This window comes from Emys orbicularis, chromosome 5 (assembly GCF_028017835.1).
Source record: "Emys orbicularis isolate rEmyOrb1 chromosome 5, rEmyOrb1.hap1, whole genome shotgun sequence".
Taxonomy (NCBI): Eukaryota; Metazoa; Chordata; order Testudines; family Emydidae; genus Emys; species Emys orbicularis.
The window spans coordinates 145,342,417-145,360,487 of record NC_088687.1 but is presented as its reverse complement, the minus strand read 5'-3'; the positions used below and the strand labels follow the sequence as shown (position 1 = coordinate 145,360,487).

Sequence of the window (18,071 nt, the reverse complement as noted above, 5' to 3'; positions counted from 1 at the left end):
ATTGTTAACCTTTCCAGCTATACTCTTAGCCCAGCAGAAGAGTCTGTCCTCTCTCGGGGCCTCTCCTTTTGTCCCTCCAGACCCACGAACATGATACAGTTCTGCGGTGACCTAGAATCCTACTTTCGACGTCTCCGACTCAAAGAATATTTCCAACATACCTCTGAACAGCATACTAACCCACAGAATCCCCCCTACCAGCACTACAAACAAAAGGATTCTGCGTGGACTCCTCCGGACGGTCGAAACAACAGACTGGATTTCTACATAGATTGCTTCCGTCAACGTGCAAAGGCTGAAATTGTGGATAAGCAACATCACTTGCCCCATAACCTCAGCCATGCTGAACACAACGCCATCTACAGCCTCAGAAACAACCCTGACATCATTATCAAAAAGGCTGACAAAGGAGGTGCTGTCGTCATCATGAATAAATTGGAATATGACCAAGAGGCTGCTAGACAGCTCTCTAACACCACATTCTACAGGCCATTATCCTCTGATCCCACTGAGGATTACCTAAAGAAACTACACCATCTGCTAAAAAAACTCCCTGACAAAGCACAGGAACAAATCTGTACAGACACATGCCTAGAACCCCGACCAGGGACATTCTATTTGCTACCCAAGATCCATAAACCTGGAAATCCTGGACGCCCCATCATCTCAGGCATTGGCACCCTAACATCAGGCTTGTCTGGTTATGTGGACTCTCTCCTCAGACCCTACGCTACCAGCACTCCTAGCTATCTTCGAGATACTACTGACTTCCTGAGGAAACTAGAATCCATCGGTGATCTTCCAGAAAACACCATCCTGGCCACTATGGACGTAGAAGCCCTCTACACCAATATTCCACACACAGATGGACTACAAGCTATCAGGAACAGTATCCCCGATAATGTCACAGCTAACCTGGTGGCTGAACTCTGTGACTTTGTCCTCACCCACAACTATTTCACATTTGGGGACAATATATACCTTCAAGTCAGCGGCACTGCTATGGGTACCCGCATGGCCCCGCAGTATGCCAACATTTTTATGGCTGACTTAGAACAACGCTTCCTTAGCTCTCGTCCCCTAACGCCCCTACTCTACTTGCGCTACATTGATGACATCTTCATCATCTGGACCCATGGAAAAGAAGCCCTTGAGGAATTCCACCATGATTTCAATAATTTCCATCCCACCATCAACCTCAGCCTAGATCAATCCACACAAGCGGTCCATTTCCTGGACACTACTGTGCTAATAAGCGATGGTCACATAAATACCACCCTGTACCGGAAACCTACTGACCGCTACACTTACCTACATGCCTCCAGCTTCCATCCAGGACACACCACACGATCCATTGTCTACAGCCAAGCTCTAAGATATAACCGCATTTGCTCCAATCCCTCAGATAGAGACAAGCACCTACAAGATCTCTATCAAGCATTCTTAAAACTACAATACCCACCTGCTGAAGTGAAAAAACAGATTGACAGAGCCAGACGAGTACCCAGAAGTCACCTCCTACAAGACAGGGCCAACAAAGAAAATAACAGAACACCACTAGCTGTCACCTTCAGCCCCCAACTAAAACCTCTCCAGCGCATCATCAGAGATCTACAACCTATCCTGAAAGATGATCCTTTACTCTCACAGATCTTGGGAGACAGACCTGTCCTCGCTTACAGACAACCCCCCAACCTAAAGCAAATACTCACCAGCAACCACACATCACTGAACAAAAACACTGACCCAGGAACCTATCCTTGTAACAAAGCCCGATGCCAACTCTGTCCACATATCTATTCAAGTGACACCATCATAGGGCCTAATCACATCAGCTATACCATCAGGGGCTCGTTCACCTGCACATCTACCAATGTGATATATGCCATCATGTGCCAGCAATGCCCCTCTGCCATGTACATTGGCCAAACCGGACAGTCTCTACGCAAAAGAATTAATGGACACAAATCTGACATCAGGAATCATAATACTCAAAAACCAGTGGGAGAACACTTTAACCTGTCTGGCCATTCTTTGACAGACCTGCGGGTGGCTATCTTAAAACAGAAAAACTTCAAAAACAGACTCCAACGAGAGACTGCTGAGCTGGAATTGATATGCAAACTAGACACAATCAACTCAGGGCTAAATAGGGATTGGGAATGGCTGAGCCATTACAAACATTGAATCTATCTCCCCTTGTAAGTATTTTCACACTTGCTTCTTATCAAACTGTCTGTACTGAGCCATCTTGATTATCACTTCAAAAGTTTTTTTTTTTTTTTTTTTTTTTTTTCTCTTACTTAATTGGCCTCTCAGAGTTGGTAAGACAACTCCCACCTGTTCATGCTCTCTGTATGTGTGTGTATATATATCTCCTCAATATATGATTCACTCTATATGCATCCGAAGAAGTGGGTTGTAGCCCACGAAAGCTTATGCTCTAATAAATTTGTTAGTCTCTAAGGTGCCACAAGTACTCCTGTTATTTTTGCGGATACAGACTAACACGGCTGCTACTCTGAAACCTGGTATCCAGACAGCCTTCTGAAACCAAGCATTGTTAAATTTTAATAGTAGGAACAAAGCTGCTTCTTCGAGGAGTGTCCCTCTGGGTGCTCCACTTTAGATGTCTTGACGCCCTATTGGAGAGCGATAGACCCTATGAGGACAAGCTCGAACAGAGGCTCACAGAGCAAAGTGAAATCCTCAACCTCGGCATCCGCAGAGCCGAAAAGAAACTCGGTACTGAGCGGCGCAATGGTGCCACCTGCTGTACCTACGCCACCCAGCGCAAAGCCCTTGGCACTGGCGACTACAATTCACATTGTTATACTTATAAGAAGCACACAGGATTTTTACAGGGGAGAAGGCAGCACGCCGCATCTATTGAGAATACAGCAGTTAGCATATGCTTTTTAATTACACACACACCATGCACACAGTTTTGCCAGTTGATGTTTATAGTTACCAGTTTAGAATTTGGATTAATTTAATGGCCAGCCAGATTGGTTGCAGAGGGGAGCAGGGCGTTTTTGGTTGAGATTTGATGCTTTTGGAGTGTGGCAAGACAAACCCAAAGTTTTATGGCAAAGCACCCTGCTTTTATAGGTTTTTTGTTGTTGTTGAAGTTTATGGATTTTGCTGTGTTCGTTTATGACCGGTTACTTTTTAATTTGTGTTATTTTTTGATGTTAACATTTTAAAACACCTTTGATAGGGTTATTTTGTTTTGGATTTGATTTAATTAATTGTTTTTAGGGGTGCCAGCCTTTACCTTAGGGTTGTTAATTTGCCCTAAGGGGAAAGACATTGTAAATTAAAGCTTACTACATTTTATAACCAAAACAAGGCCTATTCCTCTGCAACACATCAGTTCCGCATAGCTAATTATGCAGCTCTACTGGCGAAATACATGCACACCATCTTTTTGAAAATATCAGAATTTATTGACAATTTGCCTGATGATAAAAAAACAATTTAAAGCGAATATTGCTGAAGGACATCTCATGGCCAGGATGGCCTTGCAGGCCTCCCTTGACTCCGCAGACACGGCAGCATGATCCACCGCAACATCTGTGGTTTATGTGCTGGGCATCCTGGCTCTATCTCTCGGGGTCCCCCAGGGAGGTCCAGGCAACAGTCAAGGACTTACCGTTCGAAGACCCAAAATTATTTGCTGCCAAAATGGATGAATCTTTCCACACCCTTAAAGACTCAAGGGCAACCTGGAAATCCCTGGGTATCTACACAGCTGCAAATAAAAAGAAACAGGATGGGTATTATACCCAGAGATTCCGATCACCACCATACGCACAAAATAGGCAGTATGACCAATGCCGCAAGGAAAGGCAAACCAGACGTCGACAGCCACAGAACCAACCTTCAACATCCCAACAATCCAAAATTAGACAGCAATTTTTAAGGTGTGGTTGAGGGCACGAGACAACCACTCATTCTAATGCTAGAAACAGAAACTGCCTCCCGACCATTCGGAGATCTTTTGTCACCTATTCACCTAGTCTGGTGCAGCATCACGACAGACAGATGAGTTTTAGAAATGATCCAAACTGGTTACTCCATCCCCTTTATCTTCATCTCACCCTCCCTCCCCGTCCCTCTTCAGGGACCCCTCTCTTGAGTCACTGTTGCAACAGGAAGTAAATAATCTTATTTATCTAGGTGCAGTGGAACCTGTACCAACTCAACACAGAGGGAAAGGGTTCTATTCAAATTTATTTTCTCATGCAGAAAAAGACAGGCAGATGGAGACCCATATTGGATCTAAGGAAACTCAACAAATTTGTAAAAACCCAACATTTCAAGATGGTGACAGTATCAACCATAATTCCAGTGTTAGAAAAGGGGGACTGGCTCTTGGCCATCGACCAGCAGGAGGCGTATTTCCACATTACCATCCACCCATCACACAGACGATTCTTGAGGCCCATCCTAGGGAAACAACACTTCCAATACAAAGTACTAGCCTTTGGTTTGTCCACTGCCCCAAGGGTTTTCTCCAAAGTTCTAGTTGTCTTGGTGGCACACCTCCGCAGACACGGAGTCATGATATTTCCATACTTGGATGATTGCCTCATAAGGGCACAAACACAACAAGAAGCAATAAACGCCACACCGAGTATAACCCTTTTCACAAGCCTAGGGTCATAGATAAATGCATAAAAGTCCACACTGATTCCTGTCCAGAAATTGGAATTCATAGGATCCTGTCCCGACTGTTCAATAGCAACAGCAATGCTACCTCAGCAATGCTTCATCATACTAGTCAATTTAGTTTAGACATTGATGGACAGCTCATAAACATCAGCCAGAACATATTTACAGCTCTTGGGGCATATGTCAGCAACAACATTTGTTGTCAAACACATCAGATTTCACACGAGACGCCTGCAGGCCTGGCTTTGAACAGTGTACATATCACACAGGCACAACCTAAACAGATGTGTTATAATGCCACACAGGGTCAAAGACTCCCTAAAATGGTGGACACAACCAAAGAACGTCTGTTCAGGAGTCCCATTTCTACAAAGAACTCCAACCATGACAATCATTGTTGACAACAGGGCGTGCCACTACCCCTGAAATGGATCTTTACTGGCTCCCGGTGGAGCAGATTACTGTCATACCTGTGAAAAAGGTCCGCAGTAATTGTCTTCAGTACACAGCAGTTTACTGAGAAGGAATTACATAAGCTGTAAAGGGTTATATTAAGCACATAACTCCTATGTTAGACATTAAGTGCTAGACATTAAGAGCTATACATTCCTCTTAGCGAGTCTCTCTTTCACAAACATACACAAACAGGTCCTGCTCTAGCCTCATGCAGTTCCTGCTTGACAAACAGAGAAGGTGGTTACCAATTTTATAGACGGTGTCTTTCCTCCTGGTCAGTTCTTTTCAGCCTCTGGTCTGTCTCGAACTCCCTTGAGGCAAGGCCTTGGTTGCCTTGAGACCCCTCTGGTCACAGTCCTACTCGAGCCCACGGAGCAGAGTTTTAGCTACTCTGTCTAGCAGCGTTGCTTCTTCAAGCGTCAATTAAGGAATCCCAGCCACAGTAATTTACTTTGCTTGATTCTTCTACTCTTTTCCCTCGAAGGAGTCACATGTCTTAAAAGCATGCCCAGAGGGCGTATGGTTACTAATTTTTGCCTAATTAGTATTTTAGAAGGGGCAGAAGGGGTGGTACTGAACGAAGATCACCCCACATATGTTCTTATGTTGCTTAGGCTGAACGGCATGATTAGATATTCGTAGTAGCCATATAAAGTATGAAAAATGGTCTTCCACTCATCTCTCTCATGCACTTGCACCACGTTATAGGCTCCACTCATGTCTAACTTCATGAAAATATGGGCTGCCCATAACCAGTCTAAGAGCTCATTTATAAGTGGGAGCAGTTTCATACAGTTAACTTGTTCAGGGCCACGTAGTCAATACATGGCTGCAAAGAGTCGTCCTTCTTCTTGACAATAAAGTTTGGAGAGACCTCTGGGGATGTGGACAGGTGGAGGACACCCTTCTGAATGTTCTCCTACAAGTACATGTGGATAGCCTGAAGTTTCAGGTTCAAAGAGGGCATATATGTGACCAAAGGGATCTTGGCTTTAGGCTGGAGATTGATCAGGCAATCGGAAGTCCCATGTGGGGGCAGGATGTCTGCCTTCCTTGTCTCAGAAACATTGGCAAAGTCACAATATTTGTGGGGGATCTCGGCCGCAGCAAGTGTAGCTGTAGGGGGCGGTCAGGGTTCTAGCGGTCTTGTTCCTTGATGATCAGGGTCTTCCAGTGGGTGACATGAACCACAGAGCATACTGGTCTGGTTCTCAGATCCTGGGAGGGAGGATAACTGGCAATACTGGGAGCTAAAGTGTAGGGTCTCCTACCAACAAACGTGGGGGTCATGGGTGGTTAGCCAGGACATGCCTAGGATGACCACTCATGGGAGCCCAGATTAATCCAAATTGGACTGTTTCCTGATGTGCCTGGAGGGTGATAACCTTTAGCGGCAAGGTCTGGTGGGTTACTGTTCTGTGGAGAGAAGAGACCCATCAACGGTCTCGATCAGATCTGAAGAGTTCTTGTGCATGGTGGGAACTGCATGGGCTGTGGCAAAGTTCAAGTCCATAACATTACCTGAGGCCCCTGAGTTGACTTGGGTCTCTAGTTGAATTTCTGAGCTTATCAGCAGTTGAATTATAGAGGTATTTGGAGTTGCATCAGAAACTGACTTGGGGGTCCTGCTGTGCCCATTGTGGCCCATGGGTGCTGTTAACTACTAGAGGAGAGAGAAGACCTGTTCTGCCTGGAAAGAATAGTAAATATGGCAGGCGACCAGCTTGGCTTAACAGTGAAATCCTTGCTGACCTTAAACGCAAAAAAGAAGCTTACAAGAAGTGGAAGACTGGACAAATGACCAGGGAGGAGTATAAAAATATCGCTCAGGCATGCAAGAGTGAAATCAGGAAGGCCAAATCACACTTGGAGTTGCAGCTAGCAAGAGATGTTAAGAGTAACAAGAAGGGTTTCTTCAGGTATGTTAGCAACAAGAAGAAAGTCAAGGAAAGTGTGGGACCCTTACTGAATGAGGGAGGCAACCTAGTGACAGAGGATGTGGAAAAAGCTAATGTACTCAATGATTTTTTTTGCCTCTGTCTTCACAAACAAGGTCAGCTCCCAGACTGCTGGACTGGGCAGCACAATATGGGGAGGAGGTGACCAGCCCTGTATGGAGAAAGAAGTGGTTCGGGACTATTTAGAAAAACTGGATGAGCACAAATCCATGGGGCCGGATGCGCTGCATCCGAGGGTGCTAAAGGAGTTGGCGGATGTGATTGCGGAGCCATTGGCCATCATCTTTGAAAACTCATGGTGATCGGGGGAGGTCCCGGATGACTGGAAAAAGGCGAATGTAGTGCCCATCTTTAAAAAAGGGAAGAAGGAGGATCCGGGGAACTACAGGCCAGTCAGCCTCACCTCAGTCCCTGGAAAAATCATGGAGCAGGTCCTCAAGGAATCAATTATGAAACACTTAGAGGAGAGGAAAGTGATCAGGAACAGTCAGCATGGATTCACCAAGGGGAAGTCGTGCCTGACTAACCTAATTGCCTTCTATGATGAGATAACTGGCTCTGTGGATGAGGGGAAAGCAGTGGATGTGGTGTTCCTTGACTTTAGCAAAGCTTTTGATACGGTCTCCCACAGTATTCTTGCTGCCAAGTTAAAGAAGTATGGGCTGGATGAATGGACTGTAAGGTGGATAGAAAGCTGGCTAGATCGTCGGGCTCAACGGGTAGTGATCAATGGCTCCATGTCTAGTTGGCAGCCGGTTTCAAGCGGAGTGCCCCAAGGGTTGGTCCTGGGGCCGGTTTTGTTTAATATCTTTATTAATGATCTGGAGGATGGTGTGGACTGCACTCTCAGCAAGTTTGCAGATGACACTAAACTGGGAGGCATGGTAGATACACTAGAGGGTAGGGATCGGATACAGAGGGACCTAGACAAATTAGAGGATTGGGCCAAAAAAAACCTGATGAGGTTCAACAAGGACAAGTGCAGAGTCCTGCACTTAGGACGGAAGAATCCTATGCACTGCTACAGACTAGGGACCGAATGGCTAGGTAGCAGTTCTGCAGAAAAGGACCTAGGGGTCACAGTGGACGAGAAGCTGGATATGAGTCAACAGGGTGCTCTTGTTGCCAAGAAGGCTAATGGCATTTTGGGCTGTATAAGTAGGGGCATTGCCAGCAGATCGAGGAACGTGATTGTTCCCCTTTATTCGACATTGGTGAGGCCTCATCTGGAGTACTGTGTCCAGTTTTGGGCCCCACACTACAAGAAGGATGTGGAAAAATTGGAAAGAGTCCAGCGGAGGGCAACAAAAATGATTAGGGGTCTGGAGCACATGACTTATGAGGAGAGGCTGAGGGAACTGGGATTGTTTAGTCTCCAGAAGAGAAGAATGAGGGGGGATTTGATAGCTGCTTTCAACTACCTGAGGGGGGGTTCCAAAGAGGATGGAGCTCGGCTGTTCTCAGTGGTGGCAGATGACAGAACAAGGAGCAATGGTCTCAAGTTGCAGTGCGGGAGGTCTAGGTTGGATATTAGGAAACACTATTTCACTAGGAGGGTGGTGAAGCACTGGAATGCGTTACCTAGGGAGGTGGTGGAATCTCCTTCCTTGGGGGTTTTTAAGGCCCGGCTTGACAAAGCCCTGGCTGGGATGATTTAGTTGGGGATTGGTCCTGCTTTGAGCAGGGGGTTGGACTAGATGACCTCCTGAGGTCCCTTCCAACCCTGATATTCTATGATTCTATGATTGATTCCTTGGGGCATGGGACTTGGTGTTTCCTGGTCCCAGTTCTGCCCAAGTCTTCACCAGACACATCAAGGCAAGATGTCTGGGTTTCCTACAGTATAAGCACAAGCCTAATGCTGGACATCGGTGTTTCTCCGATTCAGAGACTTGTGGACAAACCTGGTTGGCTTGCTAGAGCTCTGATGCCAGCGAAGAACCTCATGGCTCCGGTGTCATGAACTGGAAAATTGAGGTACGCTTGTGGTGCCGCTCCATGAGGCAATCGTTGATTCAGATGCACAAGTCAATCAGATCAAACGAGGCAGAGACTCCACCTGTGTGAGCTTGTCTTTTATATAATTTAATCCTAGGTGGAAATGCTGGTGCTGTGCCGCCTCATTGCACCCGATGGCAGAACCCAAACAATGAAATTAAGTGGCATATTTGGCAATGGGCCGATGTCCCTGCTGTAAGGCCTGAAGGGTCGTCTCAGTGGTTGGTATACAGTTGGGGTCATCAGAGATAATGGATGTGGCTTGAATGAATTCCCCTAATTGTCACAAAAGGGGGCTGGACTGTTCCAGGAGGGGAGAAGCCCAGGCCAATGCCTCCCCAGTCAACAAGCTTAAGATGATCCCCACACAGGCCTGGTCCAGTAAGAACAGGAGCTGATGTTGGTTCGCGAACACCCAAAATGTGTCCCGTGTGCCATCAATTTGTCAGGCAGGAGAATCTTCAGCTCTGGGGTGGAGTTGGAGGAGCCAGCAGAACAACTTTCACCTGCAAGGCCAAATTCTGTGATTGCAGGACAATTACTTGCACCTGCACATTGTGAACAGCATCCGCCAGTTCTGCTGGGGCCTTAATGGGGTCCATGCGTGCTCCAAGGACCCCCGGTCCTGATTTTTTAGGGCTGTTCAATACGTCAGGTGACTGGGATGAGGGTGGTCTAGCTTAGTGGTCAGAGCAGGCGTTGGGACTCAAGCATCCAAGCCAGGGACTAGGGTCAGAGCCAGAGTCAGCAGTCAGAAGCTGGAGCCGAGGTTCAAACAGGAGGTCAGGAACAGGATATCAGAGCCAAGGGTCAAGCTGGAGTCAGTAGCCAGAAGCCAGAATCGTGGATCAAACCGGGGAGCAGGAACTGGAGCAAGCAGGTGTCAGGCAAAGAGGAGTTCAAGACAGTGGCAGGACAGAGGCAAGGCAGGAGCAGCAGGAACAGGGTAAGAGAGGAGCAAGCACAGCATTAGGCATGAGCGTTGAGCAGCCAGTTAGCTGCTGTTGCTGTTGGCTTAAGAACTGGGCCGCTGTCCCCTTCAGCTAATCATATGGCATGACCAATCAGGCAGTCTGCTGCAGGCCAGCTGTACTGATGAGGCCACTTGGAGACTGGCTCTGCTGCAGGCCCTGATTCCTGACAGATCAGTATTTTTAATCTTTCAAACTGGCCGGTTGAAAGGTGTGTGTCTGGATGTTTGCTTCCAGAATGTGGCCACAGACCATAGTGACCCAACAGGACCCAGAAGCTAGTGGAGACTTTCTGTTCAGTTTTCACAGTGGTCCTGTCCTAGAATGTGTAGTGCTTTTGTGTGCTTGCAGTTGAGGTCATGGCTTTTCAGGCAGTTTCTATTTAGGACTCTGTAACCATGTGTCAAGCTTTAGTTCAGTGCAAGTAGAAAGGAGGGAAGCAGAGATGGCTGTGTAAGCACTCCTATTCTCAGGGCAGCCCTGGGCCTACCTGGCCATAGCATAAATGGATTGATTGACATGCAGGCTAACTCTGGCTTCCTCTGACCTGTGAGCAGATGGGAATTGGGGCAGGAGTTGCACTCGTTCAGGAGACTCCTTCACCCAAGGAAGCCACCAGGTCACTTTTTTGATTTTTCTTTTGTTTTTTTGCCTCCTTTCTTTTCCCTGTAACATATGCAGAAATGAAATGCCACATCTCATGTCAACATATCATCGAAGCTGTGAAAGCCAGCAGGGAATTCTCAGACCAGCAAGGCCCAATTCTCCTTTCACTCACACCACTGGCACTCCATTGACTTCAGTGGAATTACTACTGACTGGTGCAGGTGGGAGTGAGTGGAGAATCATGCCACAGTCACTCCTGCCAGGGTCATTCAGCCACTTTCCTCATAGGGAGCATTTCTGAATGCTGACTTGGGCAGTGGATGTGGGAGAGGCTGGTTGGGGGATAGGGAGAACTGGCTGACTTGGAGGTGCAGCCAAAGGGCTCAGTCAGTGCCTAGGTCGATAGCAAATAAGGACTGAATGAATGAGTTTGTTTCCATGCAGTTGACCTTCTGGGGCTGCTGAAGTGGCGGTCAAAGCCCAACCTCCTGGCTGGAAACCTCCAGAAGCTAATGAAGGTGGACGGAGGAGAAGTCATCAAGGTAAGAAGGATCCTTGGCAGCCTAGCTCTTCAGAGCTTCTCCTGGGCCAACCCCCTTTGTCCCACAGGAAGAACACCCCATATCCCCATTCCAAACAGCTGCCGCTTTCCACCCCTTTAGAAAGAGAGAACTGGAAAGTGAAGCTTCAGCAGGCAAAGCCTGGTGAACAGGCCCCGGGAAGAGTGGGCAAGGGAGCTGATGATTTAGCAGTGAGGATATAGGCCAGTGCCATGCTGAGTGGCGTGTGTAGACGGCTCCAGCCTGGAACAGGGAGAGGCTGTCCTTTTCTCTCTAGCTCTGGGAGACCCCACCTGGGATCTGATGCTCAGCTCTGGACACCTCATTGCCAGAAAGATAGTTACTGACAAACTGTTTGAAGCTCAGAGAAGAACCACAGAAATATTGAGGGGTCACAGGCTGAGTTGTTGCTGATATTGTAGTGACATCCAAGGGGCCTAACAGGGATCAGGGCCCACTGGGCTGGGTGCAGCACAGGCAGAGGGAGGCAGGTATGGGAAGAGACCAGGGAGCCACAACAACTGGTATGTGTGTTCCCCCTCAGAGCAGCCAATGCTCCGTTCCACTGCCTGCCTCCGAGCTGCTCTGCTCCCCTTTTTACAGTCCAGCCTCCAGCTTTTGCAGGCTTTGCAGGGGTGTCTGGGCAGGGCTGTTCCATAACTCCATGGAGTTATGGATAACCATCACACACATCCTACCCGCAGGTCATGAACGGCCAGTGAAATGCTGCCATGATGCTTCTAACTTGGCCTTTCATTGGCAAATGGTAGCAGATATGGGGAGTGTCTGTATCTCTGAGGGGCATGAACCATGGTGGAATGAGGAGAGATCAAATGAAACAAAGAAAAGGGGGGATTTAGGCCAAGTATGAGGAGAACCCTCCTGTCAGGGAGATGGATAAGGATGGAAAATTGTCTTCCAGGGAAGAGCTGGGATAGCGTGGGTTAACAGATTTAAATCAAGTGATTTAAATGACCTATTTTAATTATGATTTAAATCAGCAAGCAAGAAACCTTTTAAAGTCATCTATTTTAACTGTATTTTGCATTTGTAATTTTCCTAAAGAGAGGTTGATTCTCATTGGTTGGAAACCACTAAATATGTTGATTTGCAGCCAAATCTAGTCTTTACACTAAATTTGGTTCTTCTTTTTGCTAACCAGGAAGATACACTGTATCTATACACATTAATTTAAGCTATTATATAACCTAACTTACATTTATTCAGCTTCTTAATTTTTACATTTTTATTGTAATAGAAAATGTTGAATGATGCATTTCTTATTTACTTGATGATTAATTTTTTATTTGTGATTTGTATCAAGCTGTATTTTAATGGAAATTCAAATTCATTAAAATAGAAACAGAATTTTTAATTAAAACTACCTTAAATTTGCTGAAAACAAGAAAAAAGTGTACTGAAAAGCTTATCAAAACATGTTTTGCATTTAAGACTGATTTATAAAAGTTAATGAATTGAACTGATTATTTCTGGTCAGTGTCCTTCAGGATTTTAGAACTTTTAGATCTCATCCTCTCACACCTACTTTTTATTCATAGATTGGAAGAGGAAAATAAGCGTTCTTGCTTTTTCCACTCCCAGTTGTTTTCTTAACTTTGAATGAACTGGTCATTAAATGGAACTAGTCGAATAAACTGAAAAAAAGAAAATATTCTCTGCACTTGCAGAAGAGGCTACTGCTATCAAAAGCTAGTGTAGCCCTTCAACAAACTCTAGTTTGAGTTCTGAGTGAGTCACTTCCACCAGTTCAATGCTTTGACTTACTTTAAAACTTGAGAGCAAGCATGTACTGCTTAATATTCTTTTTTTGTATTTAATTTAAATGATTTTAGTATATTATAATTAACTTAGGCCCTAATATAGGTTGTCAATTTAAAATTTAATTTTAAATATTAAAAAATAAACTTGTATTTAATTTAAATAAAAAATCTGATTTAAATAAAATCCTCTGAATTTTTTTAAAAAATAATTGATTTTTATCTCCCTGGGCCGGAAGCACCATACTGGAGAAAACTGAGGTGAACAGATTATAAGGGCCAATATTGCACAGGGACTGAGAAGTATGTTTCTGTTCTTTTTCGAGTATATGTCCCTATGGGTGCTCCACGGTAGGATGCGCACACACCCATGCACTCTTGAGTGGAGACTATAAAGTCTGTGGGCCCAAGCCTGCGCAGAGCAGCTCCTCGTGCTCCCATATGAGGCATGTAGGGAGGAGTGGACCTGCTGCCACTCACCTGCAGTTCGAGGTAGAGCATTTTGCAGCTTCCCACCTTTCTCACTTATTGTGAAATGTTCTTATTTAGTTATTTGGTTATTTTTGTCATTTTATTTTCTTTCAGCACAGTTGTGCTTTCAAAGGGGGGTTACTCCTTTTTTCAGGGCTTTAGTTAGTGCTTTGGCAAGCCAGGTCATGCTGAAAACCCCACCTGGCATTTAAGCCTTGCCAGGCCTGCTACAGGTTTTTTACCTGCAGCAACAGGCACTCTAGCTGTCACCAGTGTCTTGGAGATACCCACATCCCATCAAAGTGCAAGGTCTGCTCAGTGTTTAAAGGCAGGTCTAGAAAGGATGGAGAGGCTAGGGTGAAGTTCCTCCTAATGGTACGATCCCTAGTTCCTGAGGGGTCTGCTCCCACCTCCCCGGTACATTGGCCTGAACATTTCAGGCCACTTTGGTGACTATTGGAAACCAGTTGGCAGCCCAAGAAACTAAGCCTTCTAGGGAAAAAAAGCCTCTTTCACTTTCCAGAGAAACGAAAAAAATCTCACTCCTGGGAGACTGACTGCAACCGATACTGAGACATCAGTACTGCATAAGTAGTAGTTGTGTGGAGAAGTCTTTTATTCTCAGGGTAGCTTCTATCTCGGTTCCTTCTGACACCTCTCAGCACTGTGATGCATACAGGACTATTCCCCGGGCTCTGTTACTGTTGCCTTCTTACAGTTCCAAGGTCAGAAAAGCACCTCTGTTGACCTCTCTGGTATCACATTCACCATCTCCTCACTGATCCATTTTTCCTGCTCTGGTACTGACTCGGACTTTGAACATAGGCGATCATAGTCCTCCACCACCCTCCAGATCCTTTTCCCTGGAGTATCTTCTAGTCTCAGACGAACCAGAGTCTCCCCTACTAAGGAGGTCTGCTAGAGTTCCTTCTCTGGTACTGCCCCGCCAGCTGCAACATGACTCTTGGTTGGGCTTCCAACCCTTGGTACTGGCATTGATGCCTGAGGTTCCCCCTCTTAACCCAGGAGAGGATACTTCTGACTCTGAGGTCTTGGTGCAGGGCTCTGCATCACACTCTCCTGAGTCCGTTTACAGAAGAAGACCTTCCGGAGCCCACCAAGCACCCTTGACATCAGGGATATGAATACTCTTGGGGACCCCTGGAACCTCTGGGAGCAATTCGGTGAACAGTTTTACAGGGTGCCAGCTAGGAACAAACCCCAACATCCACTGCATTATCAACAGGCACCATAGAGCATCCCCTGGTACCACGTGCCTTTGGTAATGAGAAAAACACAAGACGAATAAGCCACAGACTGAAGAAAACTCCCCTCCTTCAGCCAGGTCCTCTTCCTCTCCATATGAGGCAGTAATGCCACCACTGCCCTCTTACGTTGATGACTTTAAGGCTTTCCAGGACCTCATGAAACACCTGGCAGACTCCATCCAGATTCCATGAGAAGAGGTACAAGAGTCCCAGCACTCCCTGATAGACATTTTAAACATCACCCCCCCACCCGCTCCTGAGGGAAAGTTTGCCCTACCAATTACTGAGGCACTGTTATTGCCTGCACGTGCTCTATGGCAAACACCTGCCCACCACTCAGCCCACCTGCCAGAGGGCAGATAAAAAATATTCAAGTGAAGGGAATGGATCACTTCTTCCACCATCCTGCCCCTAATTCCCTGGCGGTGGACTTGGTCAATGAAAAGCGTTACTAAAGCCAGGCTCATTCTAGACCCTTTCCTTTAGACAAAGAGTCCAAATGGTTAGACCTACTGGGCAGGAGGAGCTACTCATTGGTAGCTCTTCAATTTTGAATTGGAAACCATCAGGCCTTGATGGCAAAATGAGTCTTTAGCAATTATTCTACGTTCACACACTTTATTGAACACCTGCCACAAAAAGACCAATTTCAGTCCCTCGTCTCTGAGGGTTAGTTGATTGCAAAAGCCTCCTTGTGGACTGTTCTCAGTGCTGCTGATACAACTGAAGACCTTGCCTTTGAACGACCAAAACTCCTCACTCCATATCTTACAGATTCAAGAGCAACGCTACTGTCCCTGGGAATTTATGTGCCTCAACAAAGAGACATTTTAGCAGAACTTAAACTCCACAACGTTCCAGACTTTCCAGTACTATGCACACCAGTCCTTTCCTAGCCCTTTGGAGCCTTTGAGGAAATTCAAACCTCAGAAAAGCAAACCACCTCCCTTTACAACTACCCAGTCTACACCCCTACATAAGGGATGGTTTTGATGCCTTGGTTGAAGGCGTTGAGCAACTTTTCCCCCAGGAACCTCTACTGTACACCTCTACAGTCCATCCCTCTTTGGAAACTGACTGTTCCACTTCCTACCTGCCCGGGAGTAGATCACCTTAGACAAATTAGAGGTGGATATTAGAGGATATTAGAGGTGGTCAGCATGGGTTATTGCATCCACTTCCACTTTATTTATCCATCCCTGACCCTCTCCAGGGACCCTTATAAGGTGATAAGTAACAGGATGGATTTGTCAAGAACAAATCATGTGAAACCAACCTGATAGCTTTCTTTGACAGGGTAGCAAGCCTTGTGGAGAGAGGGAAAGCAGTAAATGTGGTATATCTTGACTTTAGTAAGGCTTTTGATCCTGTCTAGCATAATGTTCTCAAACAAACTAGAGAAATGCAACCTAGATGGAGCTACTATAAGGTGGATGCATAACTGATTGGAAAACCATTCCCAGAGAGTAGTTATCAGTGGTTCACAGTCATGCTGGAAGGGCATATCAAGTGGGGTCCCTCAGGGATAGGGTCTGGGTCTGGTTCTGTTCAATATCTTCATCAGTGATTTAGATAATGGCATAGAGTGTACACTTATAAAGTTTGTGGATGAAACCAAGCTGGGAGGGGTTGCAAGTGCTTTGGAGGACAGGATTAGAATTCAAAATGATCTTGACAAACTGGAGAAATGGTCTGAAGTAAATAAGATGAAATTCAATAAGGACAAATGCAAAGTACTGCACTTAGGAAGGAACCATCAGTTGCACGCATACAAAATGGGAAATGACTGCCTTGGAAGGAGTACTGCAGAAAGGAATCTGGGGGTGGATCACAAGCTAAATATGAGTCAACAGTGTAATGCTGTTGCAAAAAAAGCAAACATCATTCTGGGATGTATTAGCAGGAGTGTTGTAAGCAAGACACAAGAAGTAATTTTTCCACTCTACTCCACGCTGATTAGGTCTCAACTGGAGTATTGTGTCTAGTTCTGGGTGCCACATTTCAGGAAAGATGTGGACAAATTGGAGAAAGTCCAGAGAAAAGCAACACAAATGATTAAAGAATCATAGAACTGGAAGTGACCTTGAGAGGTCAACTAGTCCAGTCCCATGCATTCAAGGCAGGACTAAGTATTATTTATATCACCCCTGACAGATGTTTGTCCAACCCGCTCTTAAAAATCCCCAGTGATGGAGATTCCACAACCTCCCTAGACAATTTATTCCAGTGCTTAACCACTCTGACAGTTAGGAAGTTTTTCCTAATGTCCAACCTAAACTGCCCTTGCTGTAATGTAAGCCCATTGGTTCTTGCAATTTAAACCCATTCCATCATAATTCCATCCCGAGATCCAGGAAACTGTTTCATCCCCTTTGACCTATAGGACGCCTACTTTCATGTAACCATCCCTCAAGCATTTCCCATGTTTTGTAATATGCTCAGATCATTACCAGTATGGAGTCCTCCCCTTCAGACTCTCTACAGCCCCAAGCCTCTTTACAAAGGTCCTCTTCTTGGTAGTTGCCTGCCTACATCAGTGGGGCATCACAGCATTCCCATACTTGGACAACTGGCTCCTCAGGGGTTGGTCAGCTCTAGAGGCTCAGTTGGCAACCTCCAAGGGACTGCCCCTATTTCAATCCCTGGGTTTCTGTGTCAATCTGAAGAAGCCTACACTGACTCCGGTCCAGAAGATAGAGAGTCTAGAGTAGCTCTGTTGAAGTCTAACTGCCAGCGCCTGCTTGCCCAAGGAGTGGTTCTCTACTATGTCCAGTCTGATTTCGACAGTACAGTGCAGCCCACAAATAACTGCAAGGACCTGCTTACAACTCTTGGGACACATATATGCCTCCATGTTTCACATCTCATGTGTCTCAGGAGCCTTCCGACATGGCTAGGACTGTGTACACCCCAAACATAGTCTCTCCAAACGCATCATGGTACCTCCAAAAGTTCTGGACTCTGTCAGGTAGTGGAAGGAGTTCCCAGTGACGGTCTGCATGGGAACTCCATTCTCACATTCCCCACCCTCAAAGATCCTCACAACAGATGCCTCACTTTTGCAAAGGGGAGCTCAACACCAAAGGGCCACAGCCAGGGGAAGTGGTCTGCACAAGAGGCCACGCTGCACATCAACTTCCTAGAGCTAGGAGCGATTGGATATGCTTGCCAACACTTCCTTCACAGCGTACAGGGTCACTCCATCAGGTTAGTGCTGGACAACAGGGCAGCAATGTACTATATCAATTGGCAGGATGGAGCAAGATCTCAGTCCTTATATATAGAATTGCTAAAACTCTGGAACCGGTGCATTTCCCATCATATAGAA

The 18,071-nt window shown here is 46.0% G+C and overlaps 1 protein-coding gene across 1 annotated transcript in view; it reads left to right on the top strand.

Moving 5' to 3' along the window:
• The window catches only part of LOC135879496 (dedicator of cytokinesis protein 2-like), a 334,214-nt gene that overhangs the window by 91,439 nt on the left and 224,704 nt on the right, over positions 1–18,071 (top strand). The window contains exon 19 of the mRNA XM_065405506.1: positions 11,111–11,208. Coding sequence (XP_065261578.1) covers positions 11,111–11,208 — 98 coding nt within the window. The remainder of the gene's footprint in view (positions 1–11,110; positions 11,209–18,071) is intronic.